This window comes from Micromys minutus (genome assembly GCF_963924665.1).
Source record: "Micromys minutus genome assembly, chromosome: 23".
NCBI classification, from domain to species: Eukaryota; Metazoa; Chordata; class Mammalia; order Rodentia; family Muridae; genus Micromys; species Micromys minutus.
In genome coordinates this window covers 11,390,251-11,413,431 of record NC_137958.1, presented here as the reverse complement: position 1 = coordinate 11,413,431, position 23,181 = coordinate 11,390,251, and the positions used below count along the sequence as shown (strand labels likewise).

General features: G+C 45.5%; 1 protein-coding gene across 4 annotated transcripts in view; it reads right to left on the bottom strand.

The window, feature by feature from the left end:
* Window positions 1-6,445: 6,445 nt before the first annotated feature.
* PUS7 (pseudouridine synthase 7) overlaps window positions 6,446-23,181 on the bottom strand; it is a 33,002-nt gene continuing 16,266 nt past the window's right edge. For 2 of the 4 annotated variants that reach the window (XM_080936459.1, XM_080936460.1), the window contains 10 exons: window positions 17,839-17,967; window positions 16,529-16,654; window positions 15,336-15,397; window positions 14,571-14,731; window positions 13,742-13,868; window positions 12,489-12,590; window positions 8,610-8,739; window positions 7,704-7,795; window positions 7,203-7,335; window positions 6,446-6,614 (listed from right to left, as the gene is read on the bottom strand). In XM_080936459.1, coding sequence (XP_080792585.1) covers window positions 6,581-6,614; window positions 7,203-7,335; window positions 7,704-7,795; window positions 8,610-8,739; window positions 12,489-12,590; window positions 13,742-13,868; window positions 14,571-14,731; window positions 15,336-15,397; window positions 16,529-16,654; window positions 17,839-17,967 — 1,096 coding nt within the window. In that variant the 3' untranslated portion in view covers window positions 6,446-6,580. Of the gene's footprint in view, window positions 7,336-7,703; window positions 7,796-8,609; window positions 8,740-12,488; window positions 12,591-13,741; window positions 13,869-14,570; window positions 14,732-15,335; window positions 15,398-16,528; window positions 16,655-17,838; window positions 17,968-23,181 lie in introns of all 4 variants that reach the window. The other 2 variants (XM_080936461.1, XM_080936462.1) reach the window with 1 other exon arrangement.

The following is a 23,181-nucleotide window of genomic DNA, read 5'->3' as shown; positions in this document are numbered from 1 at the left end:
ATAAGGCACTATCACCTCTGGAAGAGCTGTCCCTTCCATGCCAGCAGTATGCAGGAGCTGCCCACATCTGTTGGGATATAATTCCAGATGTTGGCAACATAGTTATCTTGATATTTGGAAAATCGGTATGACGATCTCTTTGGGAAAAAAAAAAAAAAAACATAAAAGTGAAAGCTGCATTTCACTTTCTCATATAAACTAAAAAGTTTGGTGTTTGTTAACTAGTGTGCCTTTTGGGTTAGTGGAATCTAATAGGTTGAAAGTCACCCCACCATGAAAATCTTTTAAAGCTTTTATACAAAAGCTGGCCTTTTTTGTGTGTTCAGAACAGTGATAGAGGACTAGGTATATTGGTCAGGGTTTTCTCAGGAACTAAAACTGATAGAATGAATATGTTATTTTTAAAAACATTTTTTAAAAAATTATTTATTTTATATGTGAGTACACTGTAGCTGGTTTCAGACACACCAGAAGAGGGCATCAGATCCCATTACAGATGGTTGTGAACCACCATGTGGTTGCTGGGAACTGAACTCAGGACCTCTGGAAGAACAGTAAGTGCTCTGAACCATTGAACCATCTCTCCAGCCTGAATGAATATATTATTAAAGGGAATTTTTTTGAATGTTTTTATGATGCTGTCCAGTTAGTCCAACGATGGTTATCATCTGATGAAAAGGCTAAGAACTCAGAAGGTGTTTGGTCCATAAGACTGGGTGTCTCAGCAGCCCCAGTTTGTTGATGGAGTTCTAGAGGATTCCCAGTGAGCTTTTCAGTCTACCTTGGACTCCCAAAGAATTAGGTTCTAATTCAGCAAAGAAATGCCTCAGCAACAGGATAGGTGAACTTGCCAGCTAGAGTGAGGGCAAGTAGGCAAAAAGCCAAAGCAAGCATCCTTCTGTGTCCCTTTGTATAGGCTGCCACCTGAAAGTGTGGTCCAAGTTTAGGGTTGGCCTTCATTCATATCCCAAATGATCCAGTCAAAAACTTGGGTTTTAGTTTGGTTCCAGATATAATCACATAGACAACCAGCACTGACAAAATGGTGTAAGGTTCATGATTTGCTGGAGAATAATACCCCAGACTCAAACAGTATGCAATAGCATGAGCATTTATTCTGCAGAGAACCCACATGCAAGGGTCTACTATACATCAGGATGGAAGACAGGTGTAGACTTTACAGGATAGGGGTGGGTGACTTTTACCTTTCTTGCCCTTGCTTGATTGGCTTTATCTCCAGGGCTCCGGTGACTTTCCAGGGCATCCCCGGATTGGCTGTTTGTGGCTGTGGTTGGCTGACCATAGGTTTCTGAAATTTGGTTTTCATTTCTGGAAAGCAGAAACTTAGGCCTAGTCTCCTAAACTGTCAGTTTGCTGCCTGTCATGGAGTCTGGCTCTGGCTAACTCAGTCCTCTCAAAGGCAAGAAGGGCAAAGGTATTTGCACCAATCCTGATGACCTGAATTCAGTCTCTAGGAGTGCATAGTAGAAGAGAACCAACTCCCCTAAGTCCGACCTGTAAACTTGTGAGCGTGGACACACAACAAATCAGTGCTATATTTAAAACCCAAATCCAGAAAACAGGGGACTCATCCCCCTAAGGAGAGGCCAGAGAGCTTCTTTGAGACTCACCATGGTGGAAGGCCCATGAGTTGTTTTTGGGGTAGGCTAAGGAGGGGGTTTTAAGGTAGTACAGGCCACGGCCTGTTTTCATTTTTAAAGTAATGCTTCCAATAGTACATCAACATAAGCTTATGTGTGAGCACTGGTTGAAACAAAAGCCCCAGGTGTCCAACAGCTTTCTGCTTCTAGTGCAACACAGGTGTCCTGATAGAAATTCATGCTCAGGTGTAAAGGTAGAAGGGATGGGGTCCCTCATTCTAGTGCACTGGTTTTGATCATTATCAGAGTAAGCTTCCTTAAAAACAAAACCTGCAGCTCGGAGCCTAAAGAGGTAGGAGTACGCACTGCTCCTGCAGAGGACCTGAGTTTGGTTCCTAGCACATCCATTATACAAATTCCATTGCACAGATCACAGCTGCTCAAATTCCAGTGCCAAGACTCAAAACTCCATACATATATACACAGTAATCCCAAGGGAATCTGACACCCTCTGACCCGTGTGGGTACCCACACATGAGAACATAGCCATACGTATATACATAATTAAAAATAATTTTATGAACACTCCAGGATCCCTTTTGGTTTTGTTTGTTTGCTTGTTTGTATATTGTTTTTTTGTTTTGACAGATTCTTACTTTGTAACTCAGTCTGGCTACCAGCACACACCACCATACCTGATCCCTTTTAAGAGTTTTAATATCTTTGTTTCATTTTTTTTTGTTTTGATTTTTGTTTTGCAAATGGTGTGAAGCAACTGCAGGGGTTCTGACTAAACTGACTTTTCAGGCTTCTGGCTGACAAGAGCCAGAGTAGTCAGATAATACCTCAAATCCTTCCTCAAGGGACATTCTCTTGTTCCTAAACCTGGGTGATGCAGACCCAGCAAGGACAGGCACTGAGAGCTGACAGCAGGGCTCACAAGCCTTCCTAGAGTTAGTCCCAGAAGAGATGGGCTGGGGATGCGGCTAATTAACAGCATGTCTACCTAGCATTCATGAAGCACTGGGTTTGCATGAGTGTGGTGGCATTTACCTATAATTCCAGCAGAAGTAGGGGCAGGAGGATCAGAGGTTCAAGGTACCATTCTCACAGAGGAGAATATGAGAGATGAGGAGAGAGCAATACTGCTCCATCATTCCCCGTCACACATTCAAGGCACCGGGGGAGCAGATCTGGCCCCTTTTAGAACCCAGGCAGAAAGGAGACAGAGAGGAGGAGGTGCTCACTCACCCCACACTTTCAATTTCTTCACTTGAGAAACCCATCTGAGCAGTCTCTAGGATCTGGTCAGTGCTCACTTTTCAACTAATAGTGTCACATTTATTGTTGGCTGAAAAAAGCATGTTTGCTCAGAAGTGGATAGCCATTGTTCCCCACTCCTGGCTAATTAACACGATAAATATCAGCAGCTAGTAGGGGATGGGGCATGCAGCAGCTGTCGCAGTCTGTTACACACACACACACACACACACACACACACACACACACACACACACACGTGTGCACTCAGCAAACCCTGTCTTCAGGTACTCATCTTCTGCATTACTTTTAGAAAAGCAGATCATATTTTAAATGAAGCTGCCATATGCCAGTCAGGGCTCCTGACTGGACAGCTACAGCTCACGTCCTCAGACATCCCAAGTGGATAACTATCTCCAAGGAAGGCGTTTCCTGTGGGACTTGATGGGATTTCAAGACATATTCAGCAGACCATTAACTTTTTATGGCTAGAATACTACTAAATATGTGTTAAATATTAATGATATGCTGGCTTCAGACTTCCTATAAAATATTGTAGACTGAATATGTATGTTCTCTAAAATGTGTGCTGGGTCTTTGGGAGGCAATTAATTAATTAATTAGGCATGAGGGTGGAGCCCAGATAATGGGATCAGTGCCCTTTTTTAATGTCGCCTGTCATTTTTTAAAATTTACCTTTTTACTTATTCACTTTACATCCTGCTCTTTACACCTTCCTCCTAGTCACCCCTTCCCCTCTCCCTTTCTCCTCTGAGGGGTGGGGGCTCCCCTGAGTACTGCCCCACCCTGGCATTTCAAGTCTCTGCGAGGCCAGGCACTTCCTCTCCCACTGAGGCCAGACAAGGTTTGCTCCCCATCCCCAGCTGCTCCTATACTCCACTCTATGGTAGGGTAGCATATACAAGATTAAATATAAGTACATATATATATAATTATTATAAAACATAGTAACTATAAAACTATAATTATAAAAATATGGTTATAACATATAACAACATAATAAATGTAAGTACAAACTTAAAAGTAGGGACACGCATGGTTTCACACCCCTTTACTCTATGGTCTGTGGTACTTAGTTACAGCAACCTGCACCAACACAAATACTTTTCCCTCTTTGGTAGATTAATCTAACAATCACGCTCCTTGTTATTGTTGTCTATATCTTTGTTAGTCGGTATGGTGCCTTTAAGAATAAAAGAGGCTCTGCATCATTTTACATGGCTATGTGGGCCAGGGACAGAAGGACAGCATCTGCTGTCAGGCCACCCCAACTCCCGTAACTGCAGGTTCAGGGTGATCCCATACCTCTGGCCTCTGTGGGCACTGCACTCAGGTGCACATACCCAACACACAGAAAATAGGGACAAGATGGTTTCACACACCTTTGGTTCTGGCACTTGGAAGGCAGAGGTAGGCAGAGCTCTGAGTTTGAGGCCTGGTCTACAAATTGAGTTCCAGGATAGACAGGGCTACACAGAGGAACCCTATCTTGAGAAAGCAAAACCAAACCAACTCTTCTTCCTCTGTTCCCCATACACTCTTCAAAAGAGTGAGAGAAGGGAGAGAAAGAGATGGAGGAAGGGAGGGAGGAGGGGGGAGGGAGTGAGGAAGGAAGGAAGGAAGGAAGGAACGTGGATGCTGGAGGATCAGAAACTCGAGGTCATCCTCTGCTACATACCAAGTTTAACTTTAGGGTTAAATAAGACTCTGTCTCAAAAAAAAAAAAAATTCTCTATGACTGTTTGTGGTGCTAAGGAGCTATCCTCCCATGATCCTCTCTGGTGACCACTGTTTTCTCTTGACCGCAACTGGAAATCCAGGCTTCCAAGGCCTCATTCATACTCCCCAAGTCTTAGTTTGCTTTCTATTGCTGTGAAAAGCACCATGACCAAAAGCAACTCCAGAGGAAAGGGTTTAGTACGTTTTACAGCTTCCGGTCCTCAAGACAGAAGTCAGGGCAGGAGCTCAGGGCAGAAATCTAGAGGCAGGAACTGAAGCAGAGGCTGTGGAAGAACACTGCTGGCCTGATCCCTTGTGGTCCCTTGTGGCATGCTTTCTTACACTACCTGCCTACACTAGGACGATTTGTCCAGTTGTGGCCCTCCCACATGAAGAAAAATGCCCACAGACTTGCTTACAGGAAATCTGATTCCTACTCTTTATGCGCCCCTTAAGTCTTCCCTCTGTCTTGATGTTGAGATACTTCCTGCTCCAGCCGACTGTTCTCTGGATGATGCTTCCTGTTCCCTCTGCAGCTAGACCACAGTCCAGTTAAACTCACGGACAACCTTTTGCCTAATAGCTGCAGTATCTCCTGTGTGTACAAAGTAGCAACTCTGTGAGTTGTCTGCCTGCCTGTGAGGGTCTGTTACTTTTGTGTTCTTCTTGGTCCTCATTTCCTGCTGTTATTCTTCCCTCGGTCTGGCCTTGATGCTCTGGCTGCTTGTGACATTATGTTCACTTTGGAGATTCAGCGTAAACTTGCTCGTCCACCAATGTCCACCTTGGTGAACCAGTGAGTGAGTCACTTACAGAATCAGAAATGACTTAGTGACAGCTGCCTCACCAAAGCTCATCTTAGCACAGGTTGGGCAGGCAGCTCAGCAGATGGAGAGCATTCTTCCCAGGGGCCTTTGCTCTCCACTTCTTCCAGCAGCCCAGCTGGTTTCTGCTTCTTCTGGGCAGCTGGTCTGTTCTCATGAGTCTTGGAAGCTCTGCTCCTATTGTTTACTCTGTCAGGGAGGGGCCTAGTGAATCTGGTCAGTTTCAGGACTTCCTGAAGCTACTTTGGGTTATTCTTCTTGCTTTGAGAAGGCCAGGCTAACTCCATGACAGGCTTCAAATTGGCAGTTCAGGAGACCAGGCCTAAATCTGTTTCCAAGAACTAGGAAAGTCTAGGCCTCAGAAGCTGCCCTAATACTGGCCTGAGGAAAGGACAATGGGTCAGCAAGTTTCCAAACTTCCAGAGCAACAAGACTCCAGGCCCACAAGCTCCAGCAATGGTTCTGGAATATTCCTAGAGATGGAGCAAGATGAAGGTCACCTACCCGGAATTCCCCTAATGTGCTTTAAATTGGTCCTGGGAGCTCACTTCAGGATCTCTTTGTAGATGGTGGACCCCAGCGTGCTGGACTTCTACAGAATAAAACACTCTTTGTGTTTGCATATTATTTGAATCTGGGGTATCATTCTTTGGCAAATCATGGACACATATTTGGGGGGTTCTTAGAGGTGTGAACCAGCTGGAAGGGTCAGCTCTATGAATCATTCGCACAGCCACTGGGAGAGGTTCACTGTTGGTTCTTTTGTGCTTTTATCAGTTACCCAAGTGGACACTCTATGAGTCTCACACTCCATACCTGATGGAGACTCTGCTGTGCCACCTCTGCTGAGGACTGTCTGCTCGCTGAGCGCCTAGCTGCCCTTTAGCCAGGGACAAGATTTTTACATGCACTCAGTTTTAGAATATTTATTTGATTTATTTACATAATTAGTAGAAAGGAATTCTTAAAAATATTTATTACATTTGCTTTTAGAAATACTAGAAAATAAAACTGGCTAGAGTTGTGTTCCACAGCTTCAGAAAGGCCTAGTCCATCCTTCCGGAGGAGGCTCTTCTGCAGTGCCCAGGATGGAAATCTGTAAGCAGCTGCAGATGAAGGCAGAGCCCTTCCAAGCTCTCCAGATTTTCTCTGTGCTCACGATTTACTTTTGAGTCCAGTGGAAAGGGTTCTAAAAGTAAAAGGCACCTAGAATAAAATCAAGACTGTACCCAATAAAAGCTACAGGTTACATCAAGGGAAAGGCTCCCCTGAAAGATGCCGATAGACTACCCACAAAAGCCACCGAAAGCTAAGATGTCTATAAACGCTTACCTGAATCTAACACAGCCGTACAACAAAACCACACCGTGTTTATAAACCCGTGGATGAGTACTGCGTGTTAAGTGTGCAGTACTAATTTCCGGTCAAGATTTGTCTGCTGCATTTGCTCTGATGCGAACCATTGTGAAACCCCATCACAAACTTATAGGATGCAACCTTAAACCAAGTCCCCCTCTGTTGTTATAAAGCCACAAAGCTAGGGTTTAAGCACCTAAAGGAAATTCTGACCAGGTTATATGTTCTGAGCTATAATTAGGATCCTCAGGATCTGTACATGTACAAATATTGCAAAGTATTCAAGCTGATAAAAACTTTACAAAATACAAATAATCTTTTACTATAAAAGTTTCGTATCCCAAACATGAGTCAGCACTTTAAAAGATGGAACAGGTCAGAAGCAGGTCTGCGTCTACTCTCTGAGCCACACGGTGCTCACCGCAGCCAGCTCGTGTTTAACTGGGTCTGGTTCTTGATGCTGGTGTCCATTTTGAGCACTTCTCGAATGGCCATGGTGGCGTAAGTAGAAGGAGGAAGAGAGAAGTCCATCTTCAGAGCCCTGTATCTGCCTTCTGCCGGCAAGAAAGAAGAGCAGAGCATGGTCAGAGACAGAAGGTAGCCGCAGGCTGACCAAAGCCACACCCCTTCTTTCCAATTCCATTCCCCAAGGGTCCTTAGAGAATGAGACCACCAAATGAGAGTGCATGGATCAGCGGAGTGTGGCAACTTTACTCAGAAACCTGATGAACAGGGCAGGCAGGGCTGGCAAAGTGGCCCATAAAGTAGAAGCATATGCCACTAAGCCTGGTGACTTGAATTTGATCCTTGGGACCCAAAGGGTGAAGAGACCCCCCCACCCCCAAATTGTCCTCTGATGTCCCCATGTGTGTGATGTGCATGCACAGTCCCACAAGAAACACTTCACATGGCGCTGATTTACCGGAAGCAAAGACTGGTGGTGGTTTTCCCTCTAGGTTGTCCACATCCGTGTTGAAAAGTGGAATTTTAGGATCATCATATGCAACAACTTCCCTTCAAAACAGAAGGCGAGCAAGAGTGAGCATCAGAAGAGGCACAGGTCTTGTCATCCCCATTTGTTGAGCAAGGAAAACACACAGGCTGCCTGGCAAGCCTCCCAGAACAGAAGAGATGATTCTGTGTGACAGCGTCCCCACTGCTTTATTGTAGAAGACAAATGGTATTGGGGCTGCTCTCCAGAGTGTGGATGGTAAATTCAAACTCTGCCAACTTCATGGCCACAGTCAGGAAAAGGAAGAGAAGTGGGAAAGGGAGTTTCTTGGAAGTGGGCAACTTGTTCAAGATTTCATTTTAAAGTTAAAAAAAAAAAAAACTTGAAGAAACAGTATAAATATCAGAAGTATCTTTAAAAATATTTTTAATTCTAATTTAATTTTGTATGTATAAATGTTCTGTCTGCATGTGTACCAGGTGTGCAGTGCCCAAGGAGGTCAGAAGAGGGTGTGGATCCCCTAGGACTGGAGATACTGACCGTTGTGAACTGCCATGTGGGTGCTGGGAACTGAACCTGGGTCCTCTGGAGGAGCAGCCAGTGCTCTTAACTGCTGAGCCATCTCTCCAGCCCCAGAAGCAAATGGAAGTCTTACAGAGAAAGGCAAGAAAGCTCATACAAAATGTAAGAGAATTCTCACTCTATGTTCGTAGCCAACTCTAATTTGTTGATCACTTGAAAAACAAAAATGGGTGGCAGTTGTAACCTTGGTGATAAGGACAGGTGCCAGCTATCATACAGTAGGTTATGAACCCAGGACACACAAACACAAAATCTTGTGGTTCTAAAGACCATCCCAGCTTCAGTTCTGCTCACCAGCTGACACTCTGAGGCCGGATGATGATCTTTCGGTAGGCCCCCGATAAGGAGTAATCTCGAATCGTGTGTCTCATGTTGTCAATATCAAGGTTGTCTGCCGCAAGCATTTCCCTGTAGGCCTCGCTGACTAATGCAAAACACAGACAGTTAATTGGAACACAGCCTGTCAGCAGGTTACCTTGAACTAGTGTTCAACCAGTGCTACTAGAAATACCATTAAAAGGCAAGTCTAGTCAGACTGTCAGTTAACTCCAGTGACATAGTAACCAGCCTAGAAGGTACCTCTAGCTTTACTTCAGTCACCTTGTGGTTTCATGCATGTCATCAGCCACAGGAACTGTGGCATAAATTTTCCAAGCTAACTTCAAAGGCCACTTCATGTGGACTTTGTAAGTACAATTCATACACAGTGACTCTGAATGTTTAAAAATAAGAGACCCAGGCAACCACCTGATCACCTCAGCCCACAGGAGAGTTTTCTAATATTGCCTTACATGTCACCTGTGAGGGACTAGTACACAGGGCACATATGAAAAGGTTCTTTACTGCGAACACGTTTGTTTTCCTGTGTGCCCCTTTGGCATCTCTGGAACATGATAGATTAGCTGTCCTCCACACTTATTGGAACTGTCAGGTGTTTCATTTGACCCTGGCTCCTTCAATGTCCCTCCTTAGACATTTTTCGTTTTGTCTGCCCCAGGCTAAGAGGATTCAACAGTAACTCCTGACTTCTTAATTTGTTGTTGTTGTTTTACAGATTATTTATTTGTTTGGGAGACAGTTCCCCTGTGTAGTCCTGGCTATCCCGGAACTAGCTCTGTAGACCAGGCTGGCCTCAAACTTAAGAGATCCACCTGCCTCTGCCTTCTGAGCCACGGGCCACCACACTTCGCTCAGAGTGAGCAAGTGTATTTGTAAGAGAGAGACGGTTCTGTACATGGTCACAGGGCACACACATGTGGAGGTCAGAGGACTACACTGTGGTCCTTTCCTTGATCCGCATGAGTTCTAGGGACTTAACATGGTGACCAAACTCTGTACTGTCACACAGAGAGTGCCTTTCCCCATCTTGCTGGCCCTTGTTTTATTATTTTATTTTTCTTTTCTTTTTTTGGAGACAAACTTTCACTACGCATCCCAGGTAGTCTCTAACATCCGTGGACAGTGAGCCTCCTGCCTATACCTCCCCAGTGTTACGATTAAGGGCATGAGCCACCACAGACAGCCTTCTTGGCCCCTAATTTTTCCTAAGCTATAATCAAACTAAATTTGTTTTCAAGATTTAAGTATGTTTTTCATTTCCACTTATGCAAACATCTGTATGTAACTACATGTGTGTTCTCGTGGATGCCCTATGGAGGCCAGGAGAAGGCAATGGATCCCCTGGGGATTAAGTTGCAGGTAAAGCTGTGTCACCCGGTGTGGATGCTGAGAACTGAACTTAGGTTGTCCAGGAGAATGACAAGCTCTCTTGACTCCTGGGCCATCGATCCAGGATGCTGCCATGTAGCTCAGGAGCCTGTAATGAACCCTCTTGCCTCGGCTCCCCCAGTGCTACAGCAAGGGTGTTCGTCTCCGTCTGAAGATCTGATGGCCGAGTCTGACCATGAGGATTCACATTCCATGATTTCTGTGGCTCTTGCTTTTCCTATTACTAACATTAGCTTCATCTTACACTATTTACAAGTATGACAAAACTTGGGAATCTAGTCAATTCATTTCTTTATTCAAGTTAGCAATTAAAATGCTGGAAGTATACACACAAAGAAAGAAGATGGCCTCACTACACAAGAGGACTTCTGGGTACTAAATGTGCCCATGTTACAGGTCTATCTAAATGCTTAACAACATCGAATAGGGCGTGTCCCGCTCAAGACTACAGGGTTTCATGAATGGCTTTGTCAAGTGTTCTTCTAAATTGTGTTTCTAATTAGAGCCAGTCAAGTACCAGGCACTGAGAGGGATAAGAAAGGAGAGGGAGGAACAGTCTTTTTCTTTTTTGTGATGGCTGGCTGGGATGTCAGCTTGACTAATGGACACTTTGTGTAAAAATTAGCTTCGTTAACTTGATACAAACGATTGTCACCTGGGACTGGGGAACCTAACTAAGTAACTGCTTCCATCAAACTGGCCTGCAGCAAGACTGGGCGGGATTCTTCCGGCCTTCTGGTTAATGTAGGAAGGTTTGCCCACTCTGAGTGGTGCTATCCCTGGAACTGGGTAAGGCAGCTGAGCGAGCTGAGGAAGCAATCCAGTAAGGAACTTTCCTCCAGCTCCCCCATCTGTCCTTGCTGTGTTTCTGTCTTGACTTCCCTCAGTGACTGAGTGTGACTAGGTTCCTTTCTCCTGCAGACGTGCCCGGAACAGAGCAGAAAGGCAAAAGAGGCTGATGAGCTCTTTCCCAGACCTCACTGTTTGCCTGCTCCTGGGCTTCGGGACTTGGGGACCAGCAGACCCCAGGTTCTCATACCTGAAGGCCCTGACTTGACAGGCCAATGGCCTCTCTGGTTCTCTCTCGCACAGACAGCCCGGGACTTCTCGGGAGTTATCATTAGGTAAGCCACTGCCTTTCACAACCCCCTCCTATCTCTAGTTATATCTGTACCATGAGGATCTTGACAAAAACAAAGGTTTGCTTCCCCCACTCTTCTTAAAAGCACAAGGACAATTTTATCAGAGACTCCAAAAGAAGGCAAGCTGCAGATCTCAGCAGCCATCCAGGGGAGGGAGGAGGAGAACAGAAGAGAGCAAGCCATGCCATTTGAGTCAGGCATGGAGGTCAGTCACAGGGCAAAACGGAAGGAGGGGGGACTTTCAGAGACAGTAAGGAAGCCAAGAACCACAGAAGCCATACTTGTGTTCTGGCATGCATCAGACAGAAAAACAAAATAAACACCTCAGGAGCAGCAGGATCAATGGATCCTCATGGTGGCTGTGACAACCACCAGCCTTAGCATCTCACACTCTCCTAGGTTGCTTCTAAGGGAAGCAGACAGTTCCTGCCTACCCTCCTCATCCTCTCTGGTTCCCTTCTCTTCAGTGAAGTCAGCCAGTACAGGTACTGGACGCAGAGCCATGTAGATGACTTAACTCCATAACCCTGACTAGAGGTATCCCCTCCCAAGAAGGACTTCAGTCCTAATCATTTCTAATTCACATTTCAAGGACTGTAACATTAGTGAGCAGAAATCTGACCCTTTAACAGAAAAACACATTGTCCACAGGCCAGTGCTGGCTGAGAGTAAGTGTTGGGTTAGTTCCTCCAAACTGCTCAGAGCTGCTTCTTTCCCGCCCCTGAATCCCAAACCACAGAAGTTGTAAGTCCTCCCTCTACCACCAAGAGCATTCATGAAGATGTCAGTGACGACAAAGTGTCTGGAGAATGGGACGTGGTGGCAGAGCATCCTAACTTTTCATTTCCTCCTCCCAGACTGGCATCCAACAGACAGGATGAAGCCATTTTCCAGCCTGAGGACCCGAGGTCACAGGCCCATGACACACAGGGGCAACTTCTAATCTAAAGTCTCCTCCTGAATACATTCCTTCCTGGAAGACCTTCACCATAAAAAAGTTTATCTGAACAATATATATTTATTTAAATTTTTTAGACAGGGCTCTCTAGGTAGCCCTGATAGGCCTGGAACTCAATTTATAGACCAGGCTAGCCTCGAATTCACAGAGAACTGTCAGCCTCTGCTGGGATTAGGCACCACATCCAGCTGTTTATATATTTTTGCAGGCTAAATCTCTATTAAAATGTGCCAGAAAAAAAAAAAAACTTTTAATATGAATTCCCCACTCTGCTTCAATCTTGGCTACTGTTGGCTCTATCTCATTAAACTTGTCTTACCTATTTGGTCCAAACATGGAACTTACTTTTATGTTTGGGGTAGATAACATCAAAACCAGGCAAAGGCATCACCACATCATGAATGGAGTAGCTGTCAACATCATCTTCCTCAATATAGGTGGCTGTGGCTGCAAATCCACAAGTAAACAGCAGGTAAGAAAAAGACATTTTGGGGGGCTGGAGAGGTGGCTCAGCAGTTAAGAGTACTGACTGCTCTTCCAGAGGTCTTGAGTTCAATTTCCAGCAACCACATGGTGGCTCACAACCATCTGTAATGGGACCGGATTCCCTCTTCTGCTGTGTCTGAAGACGGCTACAGTGTACTTATATACATGAAATAAGTCTTTAGAGAAAACAGCCATTTTTCATGAATCCGGGTTTCTAAAAATCATCCAGGTGAGTTGAAAGCACAAGGTGTCCAGCTGAGGCCCAGGATGCTTAGAGCTGTTTTGTTTATCAGCTGAGGAACCCTGGGCTGAATCTTATCAAAAGCAGAACACTCCGTAGCAGTGTGACACTGACGAAGTGCACTGTGACACACAGCAAATTTCTCAGTGTACAGGGTATTAGCACTTCTTTTTAGTGTGTGGATGTTTTGGCAGCATGTATGTCTGTGCACCATGTAGGGGCAGAACCTTGGAGGCCAGAAGAGGGCACTGGAGCCCCTGAAAAAATGGACGCACAAAAAGCTGTGAGCTGCTATGTGGGTGCTGGGGGAGAAACCTGGCTCCTCTGGAAGAACAGCCAGTACTCCACAGCTGAGCCATGTTCTAGACTCATCCTAACCCCCTTTTCTTTTCTCTTTTTTTTTCTTGTCTTTTAAAGACAGGGCTTATCCTATAGCCCTGGCTGTCTTGGACCTAGCTCTGTAGACCAGGCTGGCCTTGAACTCAAGGAGTTCCTGCCCCTGCCTCCTGAGTGCTGAGTGCCACCAAGGCTGGGCAGGCATTTCCCCTGTGAATACTTTGGACCAGTCTGTCACGCTCACCAGTGCAACTAGCTCCAGGCTGCTGTTCTGAAGAAACTGCCTGGTGGAACTCTGAAACACCGAGACACATCCATGAATATTAATGTTTGTAAAGAACTTTTAGCCAATACTGGCCCAAAAACTATTCTGCTATACTTAAGCTAGTGGCCCAGACTTAGCTGCTTATTCAAAACACATACATATTTTTCCACTGGTGATACAGACTAGCAGCTGACCTCACGCGGCCTTTCATCTCCAAATTAATCCCAACACTGGGATAAAATGCTGCCCGACAGCTGTCCCCCAGCGTACCTCCTTTGAGGACGAGGTCCCCGGGCACAGGCTTCAGCCCGTACTCCTCGATTCTCCTGCTCACCATGTTATTCCACACATAGCTCTGGTAACTATGGATATACATTAAGCGATTGTTTCTTGGTATCTGCAGAGAACGGAGAAACAGACAAAGGAACAATTCTGAACACTTAGAGTGCTTTTTTCCCAGATACTTTGCTCATTTTGTGGTAATTGTAACAGGAGATCTCATACCTGACGTGGGGCTGGGAATGTGGCTGAGTGGGAAAGCATTTGAAGTGTCCTGAATTATGCACACATGTGGGCTATTGCTTATCAATATGCTCCCTTTACTTGAGAACACACTGGCAACCTCTTAGCTATTTCCTGTCCAACTCCAGTCCTTGGGCAGGTGAAAGCTCCAATAAGACATGACCAAGAATCAACTGGAGCCAGGACGATGGCTCAGCAGGAACATTACTCGTAGCCAAGCCTGACTACCTGAGTTTCATCTTTGGGGACAGGATACAAAGAGAGAACAAACTCCCCAGTTGTCCGGACCCCCACCTGTGTGCCCAAGAAAATGCAAACTGCAGTGTCAGAGGAGATGACCATACAGTGGGTTTGAATTCAAATCCCACTCAGCGATATCAAGTATTTTCCACACGAGCTTTTTTCGCCTCTAATGTCAATAAATATTGCCAGCATTTCCCACATCAACCTGCTTTCAGGATCAGAATGAGGCCCACCCTAGCAAATTCCTCTGAAGACCACTGAGGACTCTTATTTGCGGTTCTTTCAAAAGCACTGACCACCCGAGTCAGCGCCTGACTCCACAGATTGCACTCACTATGCCAAATGCAGAGACTATATTCTTCATTCCATATTTTGACAGTCCTCGAAGCAGCTGCCCCTCCACACACCTTTTGACGGGTAGCTTTTTGAGGGCAGAGGCTGGGTCTCTGGTCTTGGCCCATTCTTCTCTGCATTTCACCAAGTACCCCTTCTCAGCTGCAGCAGAGAGAAGGCACAGTCAAAGTTCCGACAGACTCCCGTGGGCCACTGGCCTGCTTCACACAGAGCCACGGCCGGGAGAGTGTTTCTGTGTAATGAGGAAGCTCAGTCACCCGAAAGCAAACCCACGGAACCCGTGGGATCCATGGGACCCACGGGAGTGCATTCTCTCTGGGTCTGCCAGCACCCGTTAGCATTCAGTGTAGTTTTAGATTTATTTCCTGGAAATTTTTTAATCAACTTAAAAAAAAAATCCTTAAAGTATTTTGCCAAAACGACATATTTCATTTTACTACGCATTAGCAAAGCAGCCATACATTTAAGTTTCCTGTAAGTCAGAAAAATTGGAAGTAACCACAGGGACAGCAATTTATTTCAAGTACATTCAACATGCGTGAATAAAGAGCTAAAACTCGGATACGGATTTAAAAATTCAATCCCACATGCAAACCCACAAAAATAAAACAGCATTAAAAATCTGAATATAAAAGACCAAAAACTTTAAAATAACAACAACCTGCAGTTACTTTTACTTAAAGTGACCCCATGAATATCTAGATCTATATTCTACGCACTTTATTTTTATACAAATCTTTCTCACCTCCAGAGCGGGGTTTCAATATTAAATCCATGACTTCTGTCCAGGAATTTTGTAGAATTGCTCTAGAATTAAACAGTATTTACAGTTGATGACTTTGCATAAAATAAGCTTTATATGCTCAAAGTAACACTTCTTAGTTTATTAAATTTAAAAGCATGTAGTAAAATGTTAATACATTCAGTGGCCTCTACTGTAAAGAGCTTCTCTAGGCTAGATGGATGTCTCTCCTCTTAAAGAAGAGTTTGCATTCCTGCAGAGGACCTGATTCTCAGGACCTCTCTCCAATGCTCACAGCTCCAGAGGATCTGCTGCCCTCTTCTGAACTCTATGTGCATTACACTTAATATGCACAACCCTCACAAACACACACACACACACAAACACACACACACACACACACACACACACACACACACATTATTTTATCCGTTCTCCTGAAGACCTGAATTCCATTTCTTAATGCCCAGGCATATATGGGACATCTGTATCATCTCCTCCAATGAGCATCCAAGAGGAAGAGAACAGAAAGAATGTATAAGCTAGAGGGGGCGGGGAAGGGTGCTAACTTCTGAGCACGATAGACCGTGGCACTCTTGAACACTCAGCAGCTGTGATCATTCACACAAGCTCCACAGAAAACGGGGCCCGTTGGTACCCCGTCATAGAATGGAGTGTGGCTCATGCACACCTTCTTCAGGGATAAGGTACCGATGCTCCTGTAATCAACTAATGAACTCAGGGACACACGTGGAACACATTGACGTAAATGGGAAGAAAGCTGGGAAGCAGTGGGGTTAGAGGATTGAGTGGGGACAGAGGGTGAGGGGGATGGGGAATGGGAGGATGGGGGGTGAGGGGATTTCTACTCTAGTTTATCTAGGTGTGAACCAAGCCCTTGAATTCCACATTACTAATTTTATCTTCTAGGCTTATCTTGAAAGGGTGGAGGAAGGGCAGATGGAAGCTGAATCAAAGGTGACCCATGTGTTAGGAGAGATCAGTGTGCACGCCCTGGGTCTGGGTACTGGAGATCTGTGTCACCTGTTTTTTACTGGTGTCCACTTACCTGTCAAAAAGTAAAGGAGAGGCCTCTGGCTACACAGTGAGACAATGTCTCACAAAACAAGACAAATTGAAACAAAAACCTTAAAACCAGAGATAAAAAGGTAAATGTCAGCAAAGTGAATACCAACCTTCCGACCTGGTAGGTAGGAACAGCGGTGGTCCCAAACCTTTGCATGCCATAGTAGTTAATGAAGCCGGTCTCCTTCAGGGACTGCATGGCTTGCTGCACTTGCTCATCAGTTCCTGTTACATTCCTGCAGGGACCCAGATTATCCACAGGGAAAGACGGATAGCCAAACACATTTTATGGTGCACAGCATAAGGGCGGCTTCCACGCTTCATCTTTTCTTTCGTCTCCCTCCCAAGGACTTTGCTGGGTCATTAATGTGATTATATAAATTTACCATTTTTGAGACAAGGGAGTCTCTCTGTGTAGCCCTCGCTGTCTGGGAATTTGCTTTGTATACTAGACTGGCCTCGAACTCACAGATTTCACTGCCTTAAACCTTAGTGCTGGGATAAAGGGTGTGTCCCACCATTGTCCAGCTCACTCTAGTCAGTTTCAAGTACCAATTATTACAGCCTAAAGCCCATGTACAACGTGGTGCAGCATCTACCACTATGTAGTTCCCGGACTTCTTCACTGCCTCCAAACTCATTCATTCATTCGCTCACTCATTTTGCACTCTTGTTATATATATAGGCCTGGCCAGCCTGCCATCCATGTAGACCAGGCTGACCTTGAAGGCAGTGTGATGTCCTGCCTCTGCCTCCTGAGTGCTGGGATTTCAGGCCTGTGCAACTATTCCTGACCCCAAACGGAAACTTAAACCAACAACTCCCTCCAAAGCAAGCTCTCCTCATTCTCTGAATGTGTCCACTCTAGGCACTCATCCAAATCACATCAGGATCTTTATCTTTCTGCATCTGAAGGACACACAAAGACCATTTATCAGGGAAAACACTGCACAGTATTTGTTCCTCATGCCTATAGGCCTTGCTCTCCTGGGACTTTCTATTGGACATAGGTACCCTGTACCCCATTAGCACATGTGCAGACAGACTCCTGGAACCCTGCTACCAACCCAGCTCTGCACTCCCACCCCAGCCCAGGCTCTGCACTCCCACCCCAGCCCAGGCTCTGCACTCCCACCCCAGCCCAGGCTCTGCACTCCCACCCCAGCCCAGCTCTGTACTCCCACCCCAGCCCAGGCTCTGCACTCCCACCCCAGCCCAGGCTCTGTACTCCCACCCCAGCCCAGCTCTGTACTCCCACCCCAGCCCAGGCTCTGCACTCCCACCCCAGCCCAGGCTCTGTACTCCCACCCCAGCCCAGGCTCTGTACTCCCACCCCAGCCCAGGCTCTGTACTCCCACCCCAGCCCAGCTCTGTACTCCCACCCCAGCCTAGGCTCTGCACTCCCACTGTGGTGCTTTACCTGAGAACAACAGTGAAGTGGTTCCCTTGGAGCTCCCCTAGCTTCAGAGGGTTTTTCTGATAGCTGAAATTCCCTAGCTTAAAGTTCAGCAGGCACTTATTCAGGTGGGCAAGTCTCTGTGCGCTTATTCTTAAAAGAAAAAAGGAGGGGAGAAAACACCGTGAGTTCCCACAGAAGACAGGTCACACCGGGGCTGTGTCACCGAGGAGGCCAGCAGGAGGTAGCTAGGTGCCTTGTCTTCCTTTCCCACTGAATTCTTCCTGTGCATATCAGCATTGAAAAAGATGGGACTTTGACACCAAGGAGAACATGTAAATGAGATGTAGTGGTGTCCACTCTGTGGGCACAAAGTGGCAGATAGCAATCTACATACATGTAAAGGTTCTCTAACAGTTAAGAGTAATCGTAATTGGGCCAGTAAGAGAACTACTGCAGACTTACCCACAACCTTGGAAACACAAAAACACAGGGAAGAAAGAAACTTCATTGGCTCATCCCCTGAAAAAGCACCAGGTCTCTGCATTTCTTCATTCATTTAAAAGCACGTTGAAGATGTGTACAGCTAGACTCAGACAACCCTGTACCCTGCTATTTTACACAAGTGTTTCCCATGTTGTTAGAATTGTCTCCTTAAAAAGTCTTCTGTCTTCCTCGACAGGAAATCGATGCAGAAAAGCAAACAGCACACTGAAAAGTCTTTGTTCTTCTTTTATCCCATAACCTTCCCCACTCATGGCTACTGTTAACAGGTTTTTTCTTTAGTTTATTTTTAATTATGTGCGTGCGTGCGTGCGTGTGTGTGTGTGTGTGTGTGTGTGTGTGTATGTGAGTAAGTATAGGTGACCCCGGAGGTCATGAACTGCCCAGAGTGGGTGCTAGGAACCAAACTCAGGTCTCTGTAAAAGCAGCATACAGTCTTTACTGCAGAACTATATCTGTAGCCTGTTGGCCTGGATAGTTTTGAAATAAGATTAATATTAACATAACAAATATATGAATATATAAATAACAAAAGATGTTTACTTCACAGGGCTTCATGTTCTTGATACATAAAAAATTTGAAATTGCTAAACTTTATATTTTTATTAAACAAACAACCAACCACACTGGGGCTGAAGAGATGGCTCAGTGGTTAAGAGCACTGGCTGATCTTACAGAGAACCTGGTTTGATTCCCAGCACACACATGGAACTCGTTACAGATCCAATGTCCTCTTCGGATTTCCACAGGCACCAAGCCTCTGCACATAGTGCACACATAGGCAGAATACTCACACATAACATAAGACGAATCTAAACAAACCAAAACAAAAAAGGCAAAGCCAAAAGCCCCTGTAAGGGCTCTAAAGAGGCATCCTGGTCAGCCAAGGTCACAAGTGAGGCCCTGCCTAAAGATAAACAACGCCCTAAACCTCAAAATTCAATATTCAGATGAAACGTGCTTGCCAGTGCTTTCAGCCCCATGACAGTCACTTGACATCACCACCTCGAAGGCTTCCATACCTAGCTTTAAACCAATCCGAATACAAATGGAGTCCTTAGATCCATCCAATTTAATTTATCTATTAGTTTAAGATTCTCTTTAAGATTTATCTTTAAGATTCTCTAATTTGTATCATAGACTAGTTGTTTCCAATTTTCAATTATTAGAAACAATGCAACATAATACCCCATGGTGCCTAAGAGCATGGTTTTAATTTTTCCCACGCCCATGTTTCCTTTGATAGCTACTCTGGCAAGTAGCAGAAACCGGGGGGTGAGCCTGAGTCGGCCAGTGGCTTCCAGTATATTTATGTCTGTGCATGCAAGCTACATTTTGGTTATGTGTGTACATGTGAATATTTATGTGCATGTGTGTACTCATGTGTGTACTTGTGCATCTATGTCTATGAACACAGAACCATGGAAACACTGGGGTGTGGCTCCACCCCCATGCAGCTGCTCTGGGACTGGTTCCACAGGCCTCTCCAGTTCCAACACATGGGGGAAGCTAATGGGGCCACTTCGCTCTACTCCTTGGCCAAAGTAAATAAATTCAAAAGAAAATGAAGCTACGTACATTTTAGAATTCACCTTTACAGGGCTGGAGATGTGGCTCAGCAGTTAAGAGCACCTGCTGCTATTCTAGAACCTAAGATGGTTGTGGCTCTCAGCAGCCACGCCCGGTTACACACCTACGGCTCTAGCTGGAGACCCGATGCCCTCTTCTGGCTGCAAAGGCACCTCACACAGGGCACACACACAAATTAAAAATAAAATCTTGAAAAAAATTCACCCGGGAGTGGATTTGCTCCTTGCTCTTGCAGGAGACCAGGCTTGTTTCTCAGCATCCACACAGTGGCTCACAACCATCTGTATCTTCAGTTCCAGAAGATGTGACCCCTCTTCTGACTTCCATAGGCCCCAGGCATGCACACAGTGCACAGACATAGAAGCTAGAAAACCATTCACACACACAAATAACACATATCCTTTTAAAATATCATCTCTATAATATTTGAGTTCCTGGAATTCAGGATACTTAATGCTAGGAATTGACCTCAGGACTTCACACATGCCAGGCAAACATTCTACCCTGAAATTCTTGGTTCTCCTGGAATTCTTTAGCAAAAATGCCCCAATACTCCCTGAAGACAATCACTGAAGCACACCCCCAGGGCTTCTATGGTTGTGTGTTCACAGACACAAATACAGGAATGCACACACATGACTGGGTATCAGCCTGTTTATTTCCTAGGTTGCTATGTAAGGAAGCAGACTGACTAGCTTCTCATTGCTGCTTCTCCTTTCCCCATTCCTGGTCACTGTCGGGTATCCAGCCTTACTAAGTTAAAAACAAAAGTTACTGCTCCATTCATTAATAGGAAAGGTAGGAAGACAGCCATCTAAGTCAGGAAATGGGTGAAATCTGAACACCGGGTCCCCTAGTACCGGTGAAGTGGGAGGCCTCACACAAACCAGGGTAAGCTCAAGCAGAAGAGCAGGTGTGTTCCAGCCACCAAGTCGCAGCAGGCCCTTGAATCGTGGTGTGGGGGGAGGATGCTGAAAGTCAAGGCTTGTATTGCAATTGTCCAGGACTGTATTGCAAAGGACCCACAGTGCGGACCAACTGAGGGAGCTCTGTAGTCAGTAGACACTGCTGGAGAAAGGGACAGTGTTCCAGAGCAGGACAGAATAAATAAATAAAATAAAAATAAGCAAAAGATGGGGCAAAAAAAAAAAAAAAAAAAAAATCAATCTGTCAGTCTGGCTGTCCTGTGACCTTGGAAGACAGCTTCTGCCAGGACAGAGACTGATGGCTATCTTCTCTCCCTCTCTCCCTTCCTCCACTCTCCCTCCCTCCCGGGCCTCACAATGCAGCCTTGCTGGTCTCACAGAGACCTGCCTGCCTCTGCCTGTGTCCTGACAGTGCCCAGCTCCGTCCTTTTCTAAGCCCATAAAGCTCAGCATCTTAGCTGTTTTCACATGTGCAGTGTCCCCACCACCTGAAGAAGAAACCCCACCCAGGCAGCACCAGCTCCATGGCCTCCAACCTTCCCTGCTGCCCCTGTGACGGCTAATGTGTTTTATGTGTACAGATCTCTCCATTTTGGACATTTCATGTAAATGGAAAAGAAATCAAATAATGATTTTTTTTAAATGCCTGACTACTTAGTGTAATTTTTTTTATTGTTTTTAAATGTCAGGGTCACCCTGTGTAGCCAAGGCTGGTTTCAAACATGCCATTTTCCTGCTTCACTCTACAGAGCGGGAGAATTACCGGCTTGTGCCAACATGCCCACAATGCAACAGTCGTAAGCTTATTATGCTGTAAGAGATCCCACTCTTTTTATAGCCGAATAACATCCTCTTCCCCAACACACAATGGACAGCCGTCTCTGCACCCATGCACCCAAAGTGCAGGGCTACATTCAGTTCTCACTGACAACACTGTCCACCTATTCTGGAGAATGCAGAGCAAGCACTTTTGGTGGTAAGTTTATGTGTGACAATCTAGTTAAACTGATCTGTCACACAAAAGCTTTTTGTAAAACAGCCCCAGAAATGCTAGCCCAAGCTCAGACGGGAGTAGGCAGGGAAGAAGGGAGTCACTCTGAATAAGGTACTTTGAGATTACAAAGTTGATTAGAGTTGAAATGATGAAATAGATTAGAGTTGCAAGAAGCTGGAAAGAAATGTTGCTTATCCCAGGATGGAGCAACCCGGTGAGAATGAAAATCCCTGTGTGGCAGAATAGGTTTGTCCTGTTTACCGTTCTCACGGGAAAGGCCCATTCACCCGCCACACGCATCCTTTAAGAAAACGCAGGGTGTAGCCTGTATCCTCGAGATAAGTGTGACGTGCTCTCAAGAGGCCAGCATTTGGAAGTCTAGCACAGGTCCTTGTGTGCATTTGGAAGTTGACTGTAGTTCCTCACAAAGTCAACAGGAAGCTGAGAGCAGGGTTGGTGAGGACAGAGCAATACCCCGATCAAGCCTGACACCTGCTGGCTGTGGAGGGGAGCCCAGTGCCTCAGTTTAAAAAATTATTATTATTAATTTTTTGGTCTTTCAAGACAAGGCTTCTTTGTGTATCCCAGGCTGTACTGGACTAGGCTGGCACCGAATTTATAGAGATCTATCTGCCTGCCTCTGCTTCCCAAGTACCAGGATTAAAGGCGACTACTTAAAAGTTACTATGTTTTTAATCCTTAAATTAGCAAGGCTTCTCCTCTGCCCCCATTCCAAACAAAGCAGCATCTTCATGAGTTCCCAGTAAACGTGATGGAGAGGTTTCCCATGACACTGTGCCGCTGCCTTAGGCTAAGGAAGAAAAGGACCTTTTCTCCCTCCATCTCTCCCTCGGCCACCCTCTTTCCTTCCCTTCGTCCTTTCCTTCCTTAATAGTCTTAATTCACTTTTACTGTTTTTCCACCCCCCCCCCCCCGTAGTTTAGCATACAGTGGAAGAGTTTCCTTCGTACAGATGCGTTATTTGATGCCTTGCACCCTGCCGAGTCTCCAATACTTGCTGAGATTCCAAACTTTCTCAAAATAGCCTCCATCTCTCCATTTCTGCCACACATATTCCTATATTCCTTTTTCTCCCGTCTTCCCTCTTGAGATGTCTACCTTCTTCTCATGACATCATGATACCCCCACCACACACACACACACACACACACACACACACACACACACACAAACTGCACATAGAACCAGATGTGGCAGGTTGAGTCTTGGGGAATTTTGCTTATTTAATGCTCTTCTGCAGCACCTTTTTACCTGCAAATATCGGAGCCTAGCAGTTTGTCTTTCCTGTGTGGATGTCATGCTATCTGCATGATTCCAAGTGTAGCATAAACA